General features: G+C 36.9%; 2 protein-coding genes across 3 annotated transcripts; one reads left to right on the top strand and one right to left on the bottom strand.

Annotated features, from left to right (window-relative positions):
• Nucleotides 1-1,965: 1,965 nt before the first annotated feature.
• Nipped-B (Nipped-B cohesin loading factor) lies at nt 1,966-9,858 on the top strand. 2 transcript variants are annotated; one of them, XM_018509436.1, is made up of 3 exons: nt 1,966-2,120; nt 2,343-8,239; nt 8,355-8,482. In XM_018509436.1, the coding sequence occupies exons 2-3, from the start codon at nt 2,349-2,351 to the stop codon at nt 8,404-8,406; spliced, it is 5,943 nt and encodes a 1,980-aa protein (XP_018364938.1). In that variant the 5' UTR covers nt 1,966-2,120; nt 2,343-2,348; the 3' UTR covers nt 8,407-8,482. The 2 variants fall into 2 exon arrangements, with proteins under 2 accessions (XP_018364938.1, XP_018364937.1); XM_018509435.1 differs by having other exon boundaries at nt 2,343-9,858.
• Nucleotides 9,859-15,949: 6,091 nt separating this feature from the next.
• On the bottom strand, nt 15,950-18,509 carry LOC108762357 (coiled-coil domain-containing protein 112). Its single transcript, XM_018509316.1, has 6 exons — nt 18,229-18,509; nt 18,028-18,131; nt 17,522-17,791; nt 16,542-17,169; nt 16,082-16,303; nt 15,950-16,010 (listed from the first exon to the last, which is right to left on the bottom strand). The coding sequence occupies exons 1-6, from the start codon at nt 18,507-18,509 to the stop codon at nt 15,950-15,952; spliced, it is 1,566 nt and encodes a 521-aa protein (XP_018364818.1).
• Between the last annotated feature and the right edge of the window lie 850 nt (nt 18,510-19,359).

The following is a 19,359-nucleotide window of genomic DNA, read 5'->3' as shown; positions in this document are numbered from 1 at the left end:
CGCGCCCCCGCGCCCCCCCCCGCCGGTAAATATCTGCGTCTTTGGCCCGAGCGATATCCTACTACTACGCCACTTCCGCTCGCTCGGCAGAGAGCAAAATGGACGCCTTTGTGTCTGTTTTCTTCGCATTCCCACTATAAATACGGTTTACGGGGCGACGCAGCGCCTGCGACGGGGCGATGCTCGTGCGGCGCCGCGTGAAACGTGTGTGAGGGCAGTGTCGTGCTCGCGAGTCGTGACCGCGGCCCGCCGTGGCCGATGTGAAAACGCGTCCAACCAAGTAGGCCAAACCGCGGTGGCCCGCGGATGACAATTGAGCGAGCATCCCCCGGACGACGGTGTTAACCGCGGTGAGTCCTAGCGACAGCCAGCTGACGCCAACCAGCCGTCACGACGTGACCTGAGGATCCGCCGGTGACTGTGAGCGACGCGGAGCCACGATACGGCGCCCGGCCTCCCGCCAAAACCAGCCGCGGACGGAACGGACAGCGACGTAAATAGTCCCGGGTAAGCGGAGCGGGCACGGTGCTGTCGCGCCGCGCGGCCGCGGCCGTGTCCGCGTCTACCGCGATACGAACCGCTGCGTCCCGCATCACGCAACGGCTGCTTTTCCGCGCGAGAATTCTCCTACCCGGCGAAATTTCTCTTGCCTGCCCACCAGAGTTCAACGTTCATCGTCCGCAGGATCTCGCGAGCCCCCCCCCCTCCTCCTCCCCCCTAACCCCCCTTCCTCTACATTGTGTTGTTATACTTGCTCGCGTGGTCCCTTCGAGAATAAGTATACACGACGTTGGATGGTAGACATTCGTTCAGAAAGGTAAAGGAATATACTGTGCTACATAAATGATGGTTATTTGTATTGGTATGATCTTGGAAAAGCAGTGGATTCAGGTTAATGAATGTTGTGTACCCTACAATGTGCGGTTTTACCGTGTTATTGGAAATTATGATTCATTCATGTGTATCAGCTGATCATATTGAGTTTTTATGTAATGACTGGTTATTTTATGTAAATATGTAGGATTTTTTTTATGAGGAGTTAATGAATTAATTTTTCCACAAAAAGAATTTTTCAATGCTCTTATGTTTTTTATATGTTAAGTAAAATGGTGATTTATCATGTATTTATTCTACGAATGTTACATGTGAATTGTATTAACGTGATATGAACCTGTTTTACATCGTAAAGTGTAAAATACATGTTTCTTTTGTATATTATAATTTCACGTACCAACAACTTAAAAATTTGAGAACATTTAATTTTTATATAATAAATAATTTAGAAAATGATATAATTCTGGTTTTTATGAAAAATGTATAAGACAGTTTTTTAATATTTTTTAAAATTGTATATAATGTTTACTTTTAAATAAGAAAATATTTGGTTACAACAATGTAAATTACATGTGTCGTAAAACATTTTAATTTTAGGTTAGTTATTCTTTTTTATGTATATTAATTTAAATGTGTTTTTTTTACAAATTAGATACAAATATTTAATTTAATCTTTGGCTCTCAGATTTGTTAAAATTAATTCTGAGGAGAAATAAGGGCAGTTGAGAGCAAACGCAGTTAACTTTAGCGTATATCTATTAACATATTATATAAAAATAATCGTTTTATACATAGTTTCTTGGTTAACAATGCCTACGTTGCATTGTTAACTATGAAACTATGTATAAAATGATGACTTTTATATAATAATATGTTAATAGATATATGCTAAAGTTAATTGTGTTTGCTCTCAATTGCCCTCATTTCTACTAAAAAAAATAAATTAATTTTATATGTATTATTTTCATTTTAGCATGTAATTTTATTTAATATAATATTTTCTATTTTTATTTTTTTTTAATATCTAATTTTTAAAGATATTTAAAATATTACAATACATTTAAAAAAGTGACTATATAAATCAAATTTTTGTTGTAGGACAACAAAGTGCTAATAAACATGGATCGTTTATTGGAGGATCCACGGGCTTCATCAAAATTTGGTTGAAACTTTTGTTTGCAACATGGGAACTTAAAAGAGACTTTGTTGAGTTCCCAATATTCACCTAGTGCTAGTGTCCTTCAAAGAGGATTAGAAACTGCTCTGTTCAACGGTGAAACATTTGTGTCAGTATGTCTTGAAATGTAGTGAACAAATTTTAACAATGATTTATTTAGACATTTGTGGATACAGTGTATTTAGATATGTTCAGTTGATTTATATTTACTGCATATCATAAGCAAGTACTCATAGCATGTCTGTGCGGTGTTCAAAATATTGTATTGTCCCACAAGGCAAGGAATCTTAAGAATACTAAAACTGATTTTGATTATCTTTTTTTTGTCCAGGCTGTAATGCCAGAACGAATCAAACTCAAAATGAATGGGGTTGTACCAAGTGTGCCAATAACTACCCTCGCTGGTATCGCGAGCCTCACAGACTTGTTACCCGAAATGCCTCTACCGACTCCGCTGCCACAGACACTGACTAATAAGTCGCTACTGTTTCATCCACGAGTAGCGGAGGAGGCACAGATATTGCTAAGTGTTCGTGATGAGAATCTCGTGCCGCAGCTGATAATGTCACTGTCGCAGACATCGTCGGAACACATTGAACTCAAGGATAATTATCCGAATACCGAGCAATCGCTGGAAAATGAGCAAGACACGCCTGAATTGCTCAAGGCGATTTTGCAGATAAATCCTGACGTATTCAGAGGAACCCAGCACAATTCTCCAAGAAACTGGACACAAGGTGTGCCTATGTTGCACGCCAATCAATCGCCGGCGAGCTATGGTCATTTCTCGCCATCCTACTCGAGCTCTTCGGGCTCCAGGCAAACGCCCCAAGGTAGTCCGGCTCATTCTGCAGCAGCCAGGTCCGTACTTCCGCCGCCGATGGTCAGCGTCATCACTCACGCGCAACATCCACGGATGCCGATTACTCCACAGAATCATGCAGACATCTCACAGATGTCTCCTTTCGCCGTGCCTTCTCCATCGCCCAGAGGCACCGTTATAACCGAACAAACGAGAACGTTGACTACGCCCCAGCATATGCAGGAGGACGCGAACTGTATAAATCCTTTATCAAACGTAACCCTTCAACCAAACATGTACTCGCCGGCTCACATGAACTCTCCCAATGCACCGCTGGCATCTCTCACCAATATGACACCTCAGCATAACATGGCTGGTATGACACCGCAACACAATATGCACATGACATCCCCAATGCGTAACGTGCCTCTGCAACAACATCAGGCCATGGGTATGCAGCAAAATCTCTATGATCCCATGATAAATCAACAAGTTCATCATGCATTAGGCAGCAGTCAATCGTTGGACATTGATAATTCAGTACAGGAGAATCAGCAGTTCCTTCTTGATCCGGTAACCGGACTTGCCGATATTGATTTACCGATGGACAATATCGAACCGAAGCAAAGCGTCGATCATACGATACAACATTTATTACCGACTTCTCAGACCACGTCCTATCCGAATGTACACGCCACTGATATAGTTAACGTTTTAGATCCAGCTGCAACTAGCATGGCAACCGATGTACAACAACATCAGCAAAACAATAATTCGGAGAAGAGTATGAAACTTGCCGGAACAGAAAAGCTGAAGGAGCCCATTGTTATGTTAAATAGATTATCGTTAGCTGATCAGGCGCTTATGCAGAAGAGTCTGGCGGCGTTTGCAGAGAAATCGCCGAGTCGCGCGGCGAAAATGGGTATTTCCAATCGCGACGACGCGTCAAAAACCGATTCCGAGAGCGAGGAGGAAATCGGTAAGAACAATAAGTACTTTAAAGCTCGCGCGAAAGAGCGGCAGGTGCAACGAGAGAAGGAGAAAGCGGAGCGACGGAAAAGCGATGACAGAAGCCGCAGACTTTTCCATCGAAATCCATTATTCGCCAGGAAAAGGATACTGAACGATGACGAGGAAGATGATAAACGAGATGCATCGTATTCCACAAAACCAAAAATACGCAAGATTGAGAAGAAATTAGTGCCTGTGTTAGCCAAACTGAGCGTGGAGGAATTAATGGAGACCAATACTTATCAACGATTTAACTCTACCATAGAGACGATTTTTGAGAATACTGAAGATTTTATGACAAACGCTGACATGGAGGATGATGGTGAAGTGCTTGGAGAGGTGCTTATTCCCAAATATCAATTACATGATCTTTGTACAGAAGCAGCCAAACTCAAAACATTGGGTGCTATGGAGTCGATACCTACAGATAAATTGATAAGGCTGTTGAACATCTTGGAAAAGAACATACGAGACGGAGCGAGAGTGTCACCACTCGTGGATCCAGATGATGACGTTGATGAAGGACGGCTATGGATGCAATTGGCGATGGAACGGGTGCAGCGTGCCGTGGATGCGTCATTGATCGCGCTGCACATTATGACCTCTAGCAACATGCCGAAGACAGTCTACTTGGAAGATGTGATTGACCGAATAGTCCTTTTCATGAAGTTTCAGTTGCAGAACACGATTTATCCCTCTTTCGATCCCGTATATAAGATAGATACGAAGAACAAGCCTGACTATAATTCTATACGCAAGAGGCGATTTCATACGAAGGAAGTACGCGAAAAGAACATTCTGCAGGTTTACAACAAGATGCACGAACTGGTAGGTCTTTTGGCTGAGCTATTAAATATACAGGTTCTAACGGACACGAGTGTTCTGCATGCATCATCGTTAGGCGTTGCACCGTTTTTCGTTGAATCGGTAAGCGATCTCCAGTTAAGCGCATTGAAACTCGTTACTGTAATATTCACAAAGTACGAGAAACATAGGAGATTATTATTGGATGACATCTTGGCGTCAATTGCGAGACTACCCAGCAGCAAAAGGAGTTTACGCACATACAGGCTCAACTCTGAAGATTATATACAGATGTTGACTGCGTTGGTCCTGCAGCTTATCCAGTGCGTGGTAGTTCTATCAGATTCCAAATCGAAGGAGGACGATGAGAAAAGACCCGGTCACGTAGACGCTGACGTCCTTATCATCAATAGATATGAGACTGCTACCAGAATAGCTGGGAATTTTTTAACGGTATTTCTCAACAAATGCGGTAATAAGGGCGAGGAGATTGATTATAGACCATTGTTCGAGAATTTCGTACAAGATTTATTAGCGACGGTGAATAAACCTGAGTGGCCTGCTGCCGAATTACTATTGAGTCTTCTTGGAAATCTATTAGTTGGACATTTTTCTAATAAGAGCTCTGATATGTCGCTTCGTGTAGCCTCCATCGATTATCTTGGCGTGGTAGCAGCCAGGTTACGTAAGGATGCTGTTAGTTCACACTGCAAATTATCGACCATTGATCAAATTATACGAGACATCAAGCTCGAGCAACAAAAGGACTCGGATTATGATCAGATAAAAGACAAAGACATTGTAGGATTGAGTGAGGACGAAGAGAGGACCGTGTTTTTACAGAAAGTACTTCTGGATTATCTGGCCGTCAATGGGACGAAGGATTCGGCTCTTGGATACGCGCGTCACTTTTATCTGGCCCAATGGTATCGGGATTGCGCGATGGAGAAGTCCCGAGTAGGTCAGCCGAAAAACAGTCCAAGCAAGAAGATACACAAGAAACGGACAAAGAAGAAAAATCGGCATCATAGCAGTGATCAAGACACCGAGTCAGAATTGGATGAGCAAGATCCAGACGAGAACGACAATAACGAGCAGAAAAATTCGGAAGCTTACCGAATTATAGAGGAGAAGAAAAAATACATTATCAGTAGAATAAGATTGAGTAGTACAGGAACGAAACCGGACATCCTTCAGACATACATCGACTATAATTCCGCGGAATTAATCTCGCAGTATCTCGCATCCAAGAGACCATTCTCGCAGAGTTTCGATAAATATCTAAAACAGATTCTTCATGTACTGACGGAATCATCAATTGCTATTAGAACCAAGGCAATGAAGTGCCTCACGATGATTGTCGAGGCTGATTCGAGTGTGCTAGCAAGGGTGGACATGCAGCTAGGTGTGAAGCACTCGTTCCTCGATCATTCAACGTCAGTGCGAGAAGCAGCGGTTGACTTGGTAGGAAAATTTGTATTGAGTAGACCAGAATTGATTGATAAATACTATGACATGCTGTCAGCAAGAATCTTGGATACTGGCGTGAGCGTCCGAAAACGTGTCATCAAGATTCTCAAAGATATCTGCATGGAGTGTCCAGATTTTCCGAAAATCCCGGAAATATGCGTGAAGATGATAAGGAGAGTGAACGACGAGGAGGGCATTCGGAAACTCGTCATGGAGGTTTTCCAAAACATGTGGTTTACCCCAGTAAGTGAGCGTCCTTCTCTTGACACGGAATCGCTGTTGAGAAAAGTAATGAACATCACGGACGTTGTAGCAACTAGCAAGGATATGGGACTCGAGTGGTTTGAGCAGCTTTTGGTAAGTTTGTTTAAGCCGAAGGAGGACAAGGATGATAGCACAAAAATGCAGACAGAACCGCCACGAGCTTTGTTGACTGCGTGCAAGCAGATCGTGGACTGCCTGATCGAGAATGTATTACGGTTAGAAGAGACAAATCTAGACTCGGAGAAATCGGAAAAGAAAGGCTCGTCACAGAGATTGGTTGCGTGCCTGACAACGCTTCATCTGTTTGCGAAGATTCGGCCTCGATTACTGGTCAATCATGCGATCACTCTACAGCCTTATCTAAGTTTAAAATGTCAAACACAGGGCGATTATCAGATCATCAGTAGTGTTGCACACACGCTCGAATTAGTGGTGCCTCTAATGGAACATCCTAGTGAAACATTTTTGGCGCAATTGGAAGAAGATTCAGTAAAATTAATCTTGCAGCATGACAGATCAGTGGTCGCAAGCTGTTTATCGTGTCTAGGTTCTGTAGTCAATAATGTCACGCGAAACTACAAGCTGATACGAGACTGCTTTAAGAAATACTATGGACATTTAACAGAGTACAAATCGTTTTACGAAAAGGATCCAAGTAATCCCATGCTAATAAGATGCAGACCGTTTTTCCGGCGAGCGCTCTTCACGGTCGGCTTATTGCTGCGTCATTTTAACTTCATGGATCCAGAGGTGATAGAAGGCTTGGCAGATAACATCAAGGATCAAGTCTTCGAGACACTTAGTTATTTCGTTCACTTGGATAACGATGATATTCGACACTTTACGCTATCGGCCATTGGTTCTCTCTGCATACGACATTATGAGTTTATGATGTTACCGGAATTGAAAGAACTCTACCATAATTTACTCACATCGGAGTATGCATTGGTTCATATGAGAATCCAAGTGCTTAACAACATTGAAGTATATCTGCAAGAAGAGGAGAAGAGGATGATTAAGCAGGATTTGGAGTGGGCGAAATTGTCTAAACAGGAAAATTTGAAGGAAATGGGTGACGTATCATCAGGTATGGCAAGCACTGTTATCCAACTCTATATTAAAGAGATCCTTGAGTCTTTCCTGCACGCCAACGTAAGCGTACGACACGCGGCTCTCAAAGTTATTCAGTTGATCCTGGCGCAGGGTCTGGTACATCCCGTCCAGATAGTACCCTATTTGATCTGCATGAGCACCGACTGCGAAAAAATCGTAAGCCACAGCGCGGATAAACAGTTACAGGATATCGAAAAGAAATACCCAGGCTTCATTCACATGAAGTCGCAATTTGGCATCAAATTGAGCTACCGGCTACAGCAAATTCTACAGAATAGCTGTGTTACGAGAGGTATGCGAACAAAGGAAGGTGAATTTCCAGGGGCGCTCAATGGTTTTCTCTATACAATTTTGCGCAACACGAAACAGCAAAGGCGAGCGATCGTGTTGTCTTTTCTCAAGCACTTCGACGAGACTGCTAAAACTAGTCTATCGCAGATGCTATACTTGGCGGATAATCTCGCCTACTTTACATATCAAGTACAAGATGAACCGCTTTTCATTATCCATCACATTGACATTATTATTTCTATGTCTGGGACGAATCTATTACAGTCTTTTAAAGAAGCTCTGCTGCCTAAAGAGAACAGTGCGGGACAATCTGGACAATCCAGGCATACGTTGGGGCAACCGACGTGTCAGCTGATGGGACAACCGACGGGACAAATGACGGTGATGGGACCAGATGGTCAACCACATCAATTGTTATCGACTTTGGAGGACGAAGAGGATGATGAAGAGGATGAAGAAACTATTTTGGCCAGGTTACCAAACGATACCACTTTGCTCAGGGAGTATATTACCGCCAGTCAAGGCTTTTTGCTTTTACTAACGCTTCGGCAACATCTTAAAGATCTTTATGGTTTTTCTGATGCGAAGATCGGTCAATATTCACCGTCGGAATCGGCCAAAGTCTACGAAAAGACAGTAAATCGCAAGAGCAATCTACTTTTCAACCCCAAGGCTACGTTGTACAAGCTGCGGGAAGGTGTGACGAATGTCAAAAACGAACTAGACGCGAAAGGCAGAAAGAAGCTCGTGAAAGAGTACCTGGACTTCAAGCTACTGATGCTTAAATTTGATCCCGAAGAACCAGACGACGATGGTAACGATGCTGCTGATACTAGCGGCGGTGGCAAGCACAGTGCGGAGAATCCGCACATAGCAAGGATACCACAACATCCCGGGGCTAGCGGTGACAGGACGATAGCGGACGGTGCCGTCATAGGAGATGCCGCCTCTCTGGTCATCGCAGCTGGTCAGCAACAGTTTCAGTTACCGTTGCAATCGAATCTAACTGCTCCGATAGAGCATCCGAATAATTCGGTAATTGTGTCGCCAACGGCGACGACGACAGTAGCAGCGACGACGCCGAGGGTGCCGAAGCTGACGATACACACCAATCCGGAAGCAAGGGAGTCACACCGGAAACGGGAGTCACACCGCGCACACAAGGCAGACAAGTCAGTAAGAAAGCACAAGAAGAAGAAGAGGAGAAGAATCTCCGACAGCAGCGACAGCGGCGATGACTGCAGTGACCCTGACTTCCTAGTGTGAGTGCGGTGGTATCTTCGTCCTGTGTGTGTATATATATAAATGTTCGCGATGGTGTGTGCGTGTGATCGGTCGGCTGGAATAACTTTGGTTCCACATAGCCAAAATTCGGACGCTATTTCAGCGCAATATTACCCTTTTCTCACGTCAACCAAAACGACTTTTTCCCCCAGGTCATCGAAGTTATGAAACGACTTCGTAAACGGTTTCTGCGAAGGTACTGTTCCGTCAAGAGAAACTCCATAGAGACTATATATAACTGCTATGTGGGAATGCATGTGAGCGAGAGAGAGAGAGAGAGATGGGGGGGAGGTGGGGGGGGGAGAGAGAGAGAGAGAGAGAGAGAGAGAGAGAGAGAGAGAGAGAGAGAGAGAGAGAGATATCTTCAATAGGAATGATAGTAGCCAGAGATTTTTAAGTGCGATCGAACGTTGAGGTAGGATAGCGTGTTGTTGGCCGAAACGGCGGGCGTCTGTAAGGTTTATTGATTCGTCATGCCGTTGTTAGCAAGATCGGCTCGTTAAATATTTTGTGCGACCAGCTTGAGAACATGGTTCGTTCAAATTAGCTTTCGTTTCTTTCGCGTCGAAATACGCCATTCAATACAGTCATTCTTGACAAACGAGATTCTGGTGATTGTTTGATTCCATCAAAATGACACAAAAGGCGAGAAACATAGAGAATCCTAAAAGATCCGAGAAAATATTACGAACCAAGTTCTCAGACAGAAATCAAGTACAATAAATTACATTCGAACAAAATTCATCTGTAAATAATATCACGTAATAATGATTAATTTTTTTTATGGAATAAGAAATTAACGATAAGGGAAAAGACTACAAAAATTGCAGTTTCAGCGATATTAATTTAATTTATCATTATTTCCTCTTCTTTCCTTTTCAGAATTTAAATAAAGTAAGCGCTGCTTATTTCGATTATGCTAACTTATTAGTACTTAAATAAAATTTCTTCCGGTGATTCATAAATAAATATCTAAAATTTACTATGTTTGTTTCAAAGTTTGATAAAATTAAAATAGTTTCATAATCTACAATGAATATTTTTGTGATAATTACGATACACTCGTACTAATATTTGCAATATTTAAAAAAAAAGTAGAAAAATAAATTGCTGGGAATACGTTTGATATATAGTACAATAAACTTAAGAAAAAATCTTAATGTATGGTCTAATAATTTAATAAATTATCGTAATAGAACAGTTTATATTATGACAAAGTTTATTTGCAAGATATTTCAGTCGTAATATTGATATAGTATTAACATCTATTATCTTATTAAAGTCATATTTTAAGTATTTATGCATTATATATAATCATATATCAATGATCAATAACTTAATATATATAAATTTATTGATATTTTTCAAATAAATTTAATATAAATTTAATCTTAATTATTTTCAACAAAAAGAGAGAATGATATTGAATAAGCACATTAAAACAGCAGAAAATTTCATGTTTAATCTTCAAGTATATCGGAAAGTTTTAGGTCAGTATTATCGATATAAGCGGCAATTACTCGCTTTTAAGAAGCGATACCAAATATCGAAGGTCCACAAAATTTGACAGACGACGCGAATCGAATTCAATATAGGGCGGATTCGTATAGATCCTCCCCTGCAGTATGTATAATAATAGAGTAGTAGGACGCATTGCCTACGCATTACGGAACGTTGTTTGTAATATCTGTACATAAAAATCTTCAAGTAAAATATCTTATTTTCTTACAAACTATATAGCGGTGACATTTACGAAGAATACTTAAGATTTTGTTGTAATATTAAGTATTTATTCAGGATTCATGTCCCAATATAGTTTGCTTCATGCACTCACTCGTCCTTGTTGTACAAAATGACGAAAACGATAAAAAAAGGAAAGAAAAGAACAAACAAAAAGGGTTCGTTTTTTTATACAAGCTTATAGAAATAAACGATAGTGTGTGTGTATGGCGTACTCTCGACGAAAGCGAAAAGCGGGATCTATTGGCGTAAGACGACAGAGAAATGCGGAAAAATATTTATAATGTACAAGTTATACGAAGGATGCGATTCTAAAATTCGAGTCACATTTGCGAATTCATAAGTCAAAAAAAGTTTCAAAAAAATTTTTTTAAATATTTATTACGGATATCTGTAAGAGATATTGTCGAATACTTCGAGAAAAGTATTTGACATTAAGTAGGGTGTAATATCTACCTAAAAAGCGATAAAAATTCTGCAGTTATTTTTGACAGAAACTTTTGTAGATGAACACAGTTTTGGAATCGCAAACTTCGCTTTCGTCTTCGTTTCCATCGCTAATATACAGCAGATTATTTACTGATGATTCAGTAACGAACAATATTAATTTGTCGAACACAATACATAAGCAAAAGAATCTTTTTGTTTGGTGTGCATAGTAATCTAAATGTCATTAATAGTAAATTCAAGAGCAACTATGATTTCTATGAGAAACGTAAAGGAATTGTATTATGTGATTTTTTTTCTATTGCAGCGATTAATCTTTTTTTATCTTTATAACTCAAATATATATAGCATGATAAAAGAAAAGAATAAAGCGAGAAAGATGAAAAAAATTATAGCAGTCTTTTCACAAGGACAGGTGAATATAAAACAGATAATTCTCGTTGCCCCCGACTAATTAAATTCGAATACTTCAACTTATCCAATATCTATCCATCCGAGATGAAATGTGATTTTCTAACGTAGCATGTGCATCTCTTTGGCTTGGAAACGAAGACGATAATGACGACGATCAAACGAATGCTTCCGTTTTAGTTCCGAATCTATTTTTGTTTTCTTTTGTAGCGAACGCTTCGAGGAATTTGCTAACGATGACTCGTTAGCATACATCTCGCGGTAATTAATGATTACATGGAGCCTTAATATTTTCCACTATACGCAGGGAAAAAATTGAATGGATACTACTATTCATTCAGAGAATAATGATCTCTGTCTCCATTGTATTATTTTTTTAAATTTACTTTCAAAATGTCATACCGAGAGTAACTTTTTGGTACATGTAATTTTATCTGGATTTTTTTGTAATCTTTATTTCCTAAGAAGGAAACGATTTATAGAGGAAAATTGTTAAACTTTTATCTGTAATAGAAGAAAATTATTAAACTTTTACTTATATCAAGTGGGGTATCCATTTAGTTTTATCACTATATCTTTCAACTTGTCTCATTAAAAACATAACTAATTTATAGCTTTTGATTTTATGTATAATTGTTAAATTTATTAACAATTCTGTCAGATGTGATTTGTGCGAGCTTATCCCATGGAGAAACTATTATTCTTTTGCTATTTTGAGGAAATGTTTATTAGTACGATGCATTTATATTCGATCATGAGAGACTATTTTCGCGCTATTTGCAGATTTGATAATTTTATTGATGAACGTGTAAAGCTCTAGGCACATTTTCTTATATTCTTGATTTATGATTAAACTTGCGCTCCATCAAGGCCCAGATGTACACCCGTTTATATCACGTCAATAAATCTGGCAGCAAAACATGTATGAATTCATTCGTTTAGCATTAAGAATGCACGTTGACCTTAGAAACGCACGTAGAAATTTTGCCCCAGAGGAAAAGCTTTGTCGCGCTCTTGGCTTTTCTCATATTTCTGATTTTCGAAATCTGCACATTTCTTGTGCATACAACAGTTAAATAAAATCATTTGATTTTTGCAGATTAATTTTCTTCTCTTGAAATGTTGATTACTATTGTAATAAAAAATCTGCCTATCTGTCGCATCTAATAACGTACTCGGGCCACGTGCGTTTCTGACGTTTAGATATTAATGAAATTCGGTTATTAGACGTAATTGAATTTTCTTAGAAAACAAAAAATGACCTATCTCGTTTTTTGATAGAAATTCGAGATGCTAAATACTGTATAGAAGACTGCATAACACCAGATTTTTACGAATGACGATTATCGGATCCGGGAGAAAGCAAAACGCGAACTGTAATATGTAGTAACCGTTGCGTGTTGTTTTACGCAACGAATCCCGCACAAAATCATTCGTCGTAAAATCGTTTTTTCATTTTTAGAAAACTGAAAATTTGATTTTGTGCACGTGACTTTGCTATCGCTTCTTATAACCGTTCGCATTTTTCTTATTCGCTTTCTTATCGCAAGAGATTGCGAAATTACGATAAAAACTTTCGATAATCAATAAAATTCGAAAATTTGTATTCGACTTTGAGAGGTCTCTCCAAAATATACTATTATTAATTTATTAGTTTCGTAATGTATCGAATAGTTTTATATCAATTAATTCGCTTTGCTTCGTTATATCTCATTATTATTATTATTATTATTATTTATCAATCGGTGAATCAGTTGTTAGACTTTGGCGCGAGAGGCTTGATTGCGCGGAGGACTAGTTTTTTCTTTTATAACTACAACGTGATTGATAATACGTGCACAAAATAATTTATGTGTTTGATTTTCTAACAGGTTTAACCGGATACTGGTTCATCGGGCATTAAATTGGTGCAAAAATATCTTTGTATACTCACAGCAATTGTGAACATGTTTGCAATTGTTGTGAGTATAAATATCTTTACGGAAAATATATTATAATTTTTTATAATGTGCAAAAATAGTAATATAATACTTTTCCTACGTGACACTAAATTATTACGATTTTTGTATTGCGAATACTGCGATTATCTAAAGCATTGAAAATTTTATTAGTTTGTATATTAATATTACACGCATATTGCAAATTATTTTTGTCAGCAAGTCACACGATGCGAACTGTGGGATCTTGTTTCCGAATTTATACCGTCCTCGAAGCGTGCAATGCTAGAAATACGTCGGAAAGAATAATTTATTAATCAGATATATTCGTCTAATTGTTTTATGTTCAGGAAATATTAGCGAGCTTTGAAAGAAAGTCAGATTAATTATTATCCAATATTTTTTAATTTGATAATAACGTCTGTTTTATCTAAAAATATGGATAAAATCTGCATGAATATTTTTGTCTCGCACAGACTTTTAAGACAATTTAATAATATCGCAATCAAACGATATTACACGCCAAAGAAAAAAGAAATAAAGAATATATTGGTTCACTTGGCAACTGTATCGGAACAATTTTTTAATCGTACTCCGCGTGTCGTCGCTTGAAGACTACTAGTGGTTTTTTTATACCGTTTTTCTACCGTAACGTTTCTAATTGATGAAAGCGTTCTCTTTTCTTCACGAAGAGAACACAAGAAAAGTCAAAAACTTTTAAAATTGAAGCTGTATGCTCTCGTGCGGCTTTGGCAGTAGTTCTCTCCGAAGTCAGCCTCTTCAGTATTGTCACGAAAAATTCGAGGAAGTCTTTCTTTTCGAAACCATAATGTTAGTTACAATTATACATATACATAGTATATATATAAATATATATACATATGCAATTATATCTGTAAATAATTCACGAATGTAAAGATTCTAATAAAATTTATCAATAATTTATGCGTTCTCCAAATCCCTCTCTCAGAAAAGTTTTTTTTTTTTGCTAACTTTTTTTCTTGCAACCATAAAAACGATTAAATCAATCTAAATATTTCATTTCGTTTACTTAATGAAGAAGTAGTTAATTTTTATTATGTAATTCGCGACTAGATTTTCTACTTTTTTGAAGTTTTCTCGTAAATTTCTTCGAAGCATTCGTTAAAAAAGAGATACGCATATAACAGTAGTCTCGATTTTCATACTTGTTAAAAAAGTTTTTATCCGAAAAAAATGCGTCATTGTGAAATGATTCGTTATTATTTCAGAAAAGTGGCGAAATTATTAATAAAGCAAAAATTAGAAGCAAATATAATCTGCTAAGACGAGAGACAGCGCAGAATATATGGACTTCACTATCGATTAAGGAACAAATGTTAATGTTACATTACAGAAAACGAAAGGGAGGCTTCGCTGTACAAATGTTCACACATATATTTATCCTTCGGGTTTTGGAGAGGTTAGTGATAAAAAATAATAATTTGCGGCAGCTGTTGCAGTGACATATATGTGTGGCAATCGAAAGAGCGTGAGTGGAATAGAGTGTATGTTAAACATGATTTATCGCGTTTATTGTAATAAAACAAACTCCTAAGTATGTATTATAAATTCTAAATTATATATATATTTCTATACATATATATATATATATATATAAAAACAAGAATATAAATATAATTACAAATATTGTCTAAAAGCGAGATAAAAAAATAGAGTACGTTTTAGAGTATCTGCGCGTATTCTCACAAAGAGTGAGAGGTGCCATCATATCGTGCCGTGTAGGATTATCCCGCATAAACAAATATAGTAATTAATAATAGTGATAATTATTAAAGAAAAATTTAAAAGTAGATGATGTGGGCGAACCGTCGAACTGTCGGTCAATCATATTCGGCGCGATATGAGACATTCTTTTGTATTATAGCATTATATATATATTATACATATATTGTATCACCTATGTGTTTTTGTATTTGGTAATCTAAATGAAAGAATATCTCGAATTAACGAACAGAAAAAGATTGATAGAAAGTATATTATATATATTTGAGTAAAAAGCCGCCGAGGGTTGAAGTTATTCGAGACTACGTCGATGATAATCCTCTCCCCCTCTTTCTCTTTTATGTTCCTGAAAATAAGATTAAAACAACGGAACAAACAAAGAGAAAGTTAAAATAATAAAACTGAATATTGCGCGAACGGCGGTCCTGGATAAATTCAACACTCGTTTACTTATAACTTATTATGTTCATCGTCTGAAAGAAACAAAAAGGTACGTTCGTAAAGAAAAATAAACATAAATATATGTCAACGTTTTGTATATTTTTTTATTGCCTTCTTCAAGTTGAAAATGAACTTTGGTTGAAGGGAACAGATCTTCGATTATAAAAATGTCAGAGCATCCTTGATCTCCATCGATTCCTTGTTTCTCCACTGAACATATCTGAAAAGATAAAATATTAAGTATAAATTAAATGTGTAAGAATAAGCATTCCTTTTATTAAAAGAACGTACAAACGTGGAACGTCTTTAATATATTGCAGCTCTTTCGATTCCTTCGTGTTAGGATCGGGTATTCTACATTTTTCTCTCCATACTTCAGTCGGATTCAATAGGGTCGAGTGATCTTGCTTTTTCGCTATTTGTGGTCTTACGATTTTCATTGTTCGACTTTGAGCCAATTTTCGTACAGCTATCAAATGTTTCTTTTTTCTTGTAAACTCTGCATCTTGCTTCCTATCAATTATATTGAAATCCACAACTTTATAGTTATTTCTAAGATTTCGCACAAGCTACATTTATAATAAATAGATTATTTAAGTTTATCAATTATTAAAATTTTTTTATTACGATAAACAAGTATAAGATGTAGACAAAATTTAGTAAAAAAATCTCGTATTTTTATCATTATTTTATTATTTAGCGTATTATTGTTTCAAGTTCTTTGTTCAACTTTAAAAACAGCTGACGTTACCTAAAGGCCTTAATCAACATTGGATTGTAATATGTTCTCGAATCATCTTTCGAAACTTCGGAGGAAACTTCTATCATTGTTTTTTCACGATGCTCCGCCAAAACTTTCCGAAGTCTTTCCGATCTTTCCCTTTTACGTTTTTCTTGCGCGGCAAGCTTCGACTCAATCAGAATCCTCGACTGCTTCTCTTCCAACAAACGTTTATTCTCTCTCTCGGCTTTCCACTGTTTTATTAATTCCTTTTTCTGATTATTAATATCAACGGAATTGTCAGTTTTTGTTGTTCTCCTTTTATCCGTCACGCAAATCGAAAGATCTTTCGTGATATTGGAGTTTCTTTTCTCCCGCAAAATTTCTTCCAAGGTTTCGGCCTCGGTTTCATCCTCACGATTTTTCATCTTCATCTTCTCCATTTCTTTTTGTTTGCGCCACTCTCTGATGCTCGATCGTTGCTTTTCACGCAGTCTTAGATAAATTTTATACCAAGCTTCATGATTTACTATAGTTTCCGCTGTTAAATCTGGGCATTTGACTCGAATAGCAGCCACTAGAGCAGGGATATTACTGCACTTCTCCCGTATTTTTAAGAACAACAAGTGGTCTTCATTGCTCCAATTATCAGTGTAGCCTGTAACATGATTTTTAATATGCTCTGCATTACTACTTTTTTAAGTAGCTTTTTTAAATATCTGTATAACAATTGATGGAATGTGTTTACTAATAATATTATAATAGAATCTCATAAAATGTGTACAAAAGTGAAGTTTAAGAATATAAAATTGAGAATAGAGTATGGATTTATTATATCACTACTTGAATGGACTAATATAGACATTAGGTGACATTTAATACAAGTATATTACGTATTATCTGGTGACACGGTAGAGTCTCGACATAAAGTAATACATACAACTGTTATAAATTATATTTTACTGCGCATTTTAATTGCTAACGCAGACGAATGCAAATGTATTCAGTACCTGTTTTAGCAATTAACTCGTGGAGGTCCTCGATTTCCTTATAATCGTAACACCTTTTATTTTTCTTGTTAGAAGACACGGCGGATGTCGGTTTGCCGATTCTGCTGGTTGTATTCTCATACTTATGTAAATTTGATTCAAATTCACATAATTCAGATTCGAGAGCAGTTCTTTCCTGCGACAAAGTTATAATTTTCTGTTGGCAGGACTCCTGAAAGTTCCGAATTTTCTGCGACAATTTCAAGAGTCGTTGTTTGTATGCATTTGTATCTAAATAAATAATGTTAATTTTTTTAATGTTGAATTTGTATCTTTAATAAGACATTTGAATTAAAATTTTAATCCCTTCCCTTTTGATTGAATTTTAAATATAGAAATTGTGGCATGTTTAATTAGAAATAATATGTAAAAATGTTGTATGAAATACAAAAATAATTTGGGAATAATATAAGAAAGAAATGAAAATATAGCATTATCAGTGGAAAATAAATTGTGCCAAGATTCACCTAATTTCTGAATCTGCTCGGGACAATTCGTGATTGATTGTACTAATTGCAATTCCTCAGTAATTTTATCCAAGGATTTTCTTATGCTATCCAGAAAAATTTCCCTTTAAAGATATATCAAAGTTAAACCGCTGCAGAATAATATGGACTTGATATACATAACGCAATCTAAAATCGACCAATTCGTTTTTCGCTGCCTACCTGTTTCTCGAGGTGTCATTCATATTACGCAAAACAGGTCTCAGAATTTCTGATTCAAGTTTCATGTTCTCCATGAAGTTAGTGAGATTTTTTTCTATCAAGTACTCTTGCTCCTTTAGTTTCAACAGGGATTTTCTGTACTTTGTACTTTCAGCAGAGCGCACTTTTCCACACGAAAGTTGCTTTTCTTTCTTATCTTTCTCGTGATAATTCGTGACTGATTGTGTTAATTGCAATTCCTTAGTAATTTCATCCAAGAATTTTCTCATAACTCCGTTCATTGTATACACACAACTGCGATATTTTCGTCCGGAAAACTTATTATAATTAATTGTTTTAATAAACTAATTTAATCTAAGAGCTTATTTATAATAGACACGTTGTCTTCGCTTAGAGAGCGAAGTTCATTGAAGTTTGTGAGATCTGACTAAAGTTTTACACATGGGTTTCCATAGTAATTCACCATAACATCTCCCTTCCCATGCAATCGCACCTGCTGATCAAGAAAATTCATATGTTATTGTAGAGTTCAAAAGAAGCACAAGAAAAATTTTATTTACATATATAAGTTTTTTTATATGTGAAGAATATTATATGAAAAAATATATCTAATAATAAATTAAAAGGTGTTATATAAATATTTTTCGTGATACATTATTAGAAAAAAAATAAATTTGATGTCATATACATATCGACAATTCGTATTTTTAAAAAATCCAATGTAAATTATTTTATACAATAATATATTTATTACGCACTAATTACCACGCTGTATTGTTTGCTCTCATAGTCCGATTATCATTAATTATTTAAGGTTTTTGTTTGAATTCTGAGAGCTCTAGTATATAATAGCTTTTGAGGAAAATTGGTATTACACTAAAATATACTTTGCATCTGAAATTCTGATTTTTATTTAGCTATTGGTTTATCATTATTATCGTAATTAACTTGTTAATTACACTTTATACTCGCAGCACGTATTTACGTTAAATATCAACAACATACTTTAATTATTTTGTCGTACACATAATCAATTTTAATCAGCTGGTTAGTCATTATCTCGCAAAAAGATTATCCCTCAAAGCACGAAACACGCTTATATAAATAATAATTATATAAAATATAAAACAT

This window comes from Trachymyrmex cornetzi, unplaced genomic scaffold (genome assembly GCF_001594075.2).
Source record: "Trachymyrmex cornetzi isolate Tcor2-1 unplaced genomic scaffold, Tcor1.1 scaffold299, whole genome shotgun sequence".
NCBI classification, from domain to species: Eukaryota; Metazoa; Arthropoda; class Insecta; order Hymenoptera; family Formicidae; genus Trachymyrmex; species Trachymyrmex cornetzi.
The sequence above is the reverse complement of the archived record's forward strand: the minus strand, read 5'-3'. Positions and strand labels throughout refer to the sequence as shown.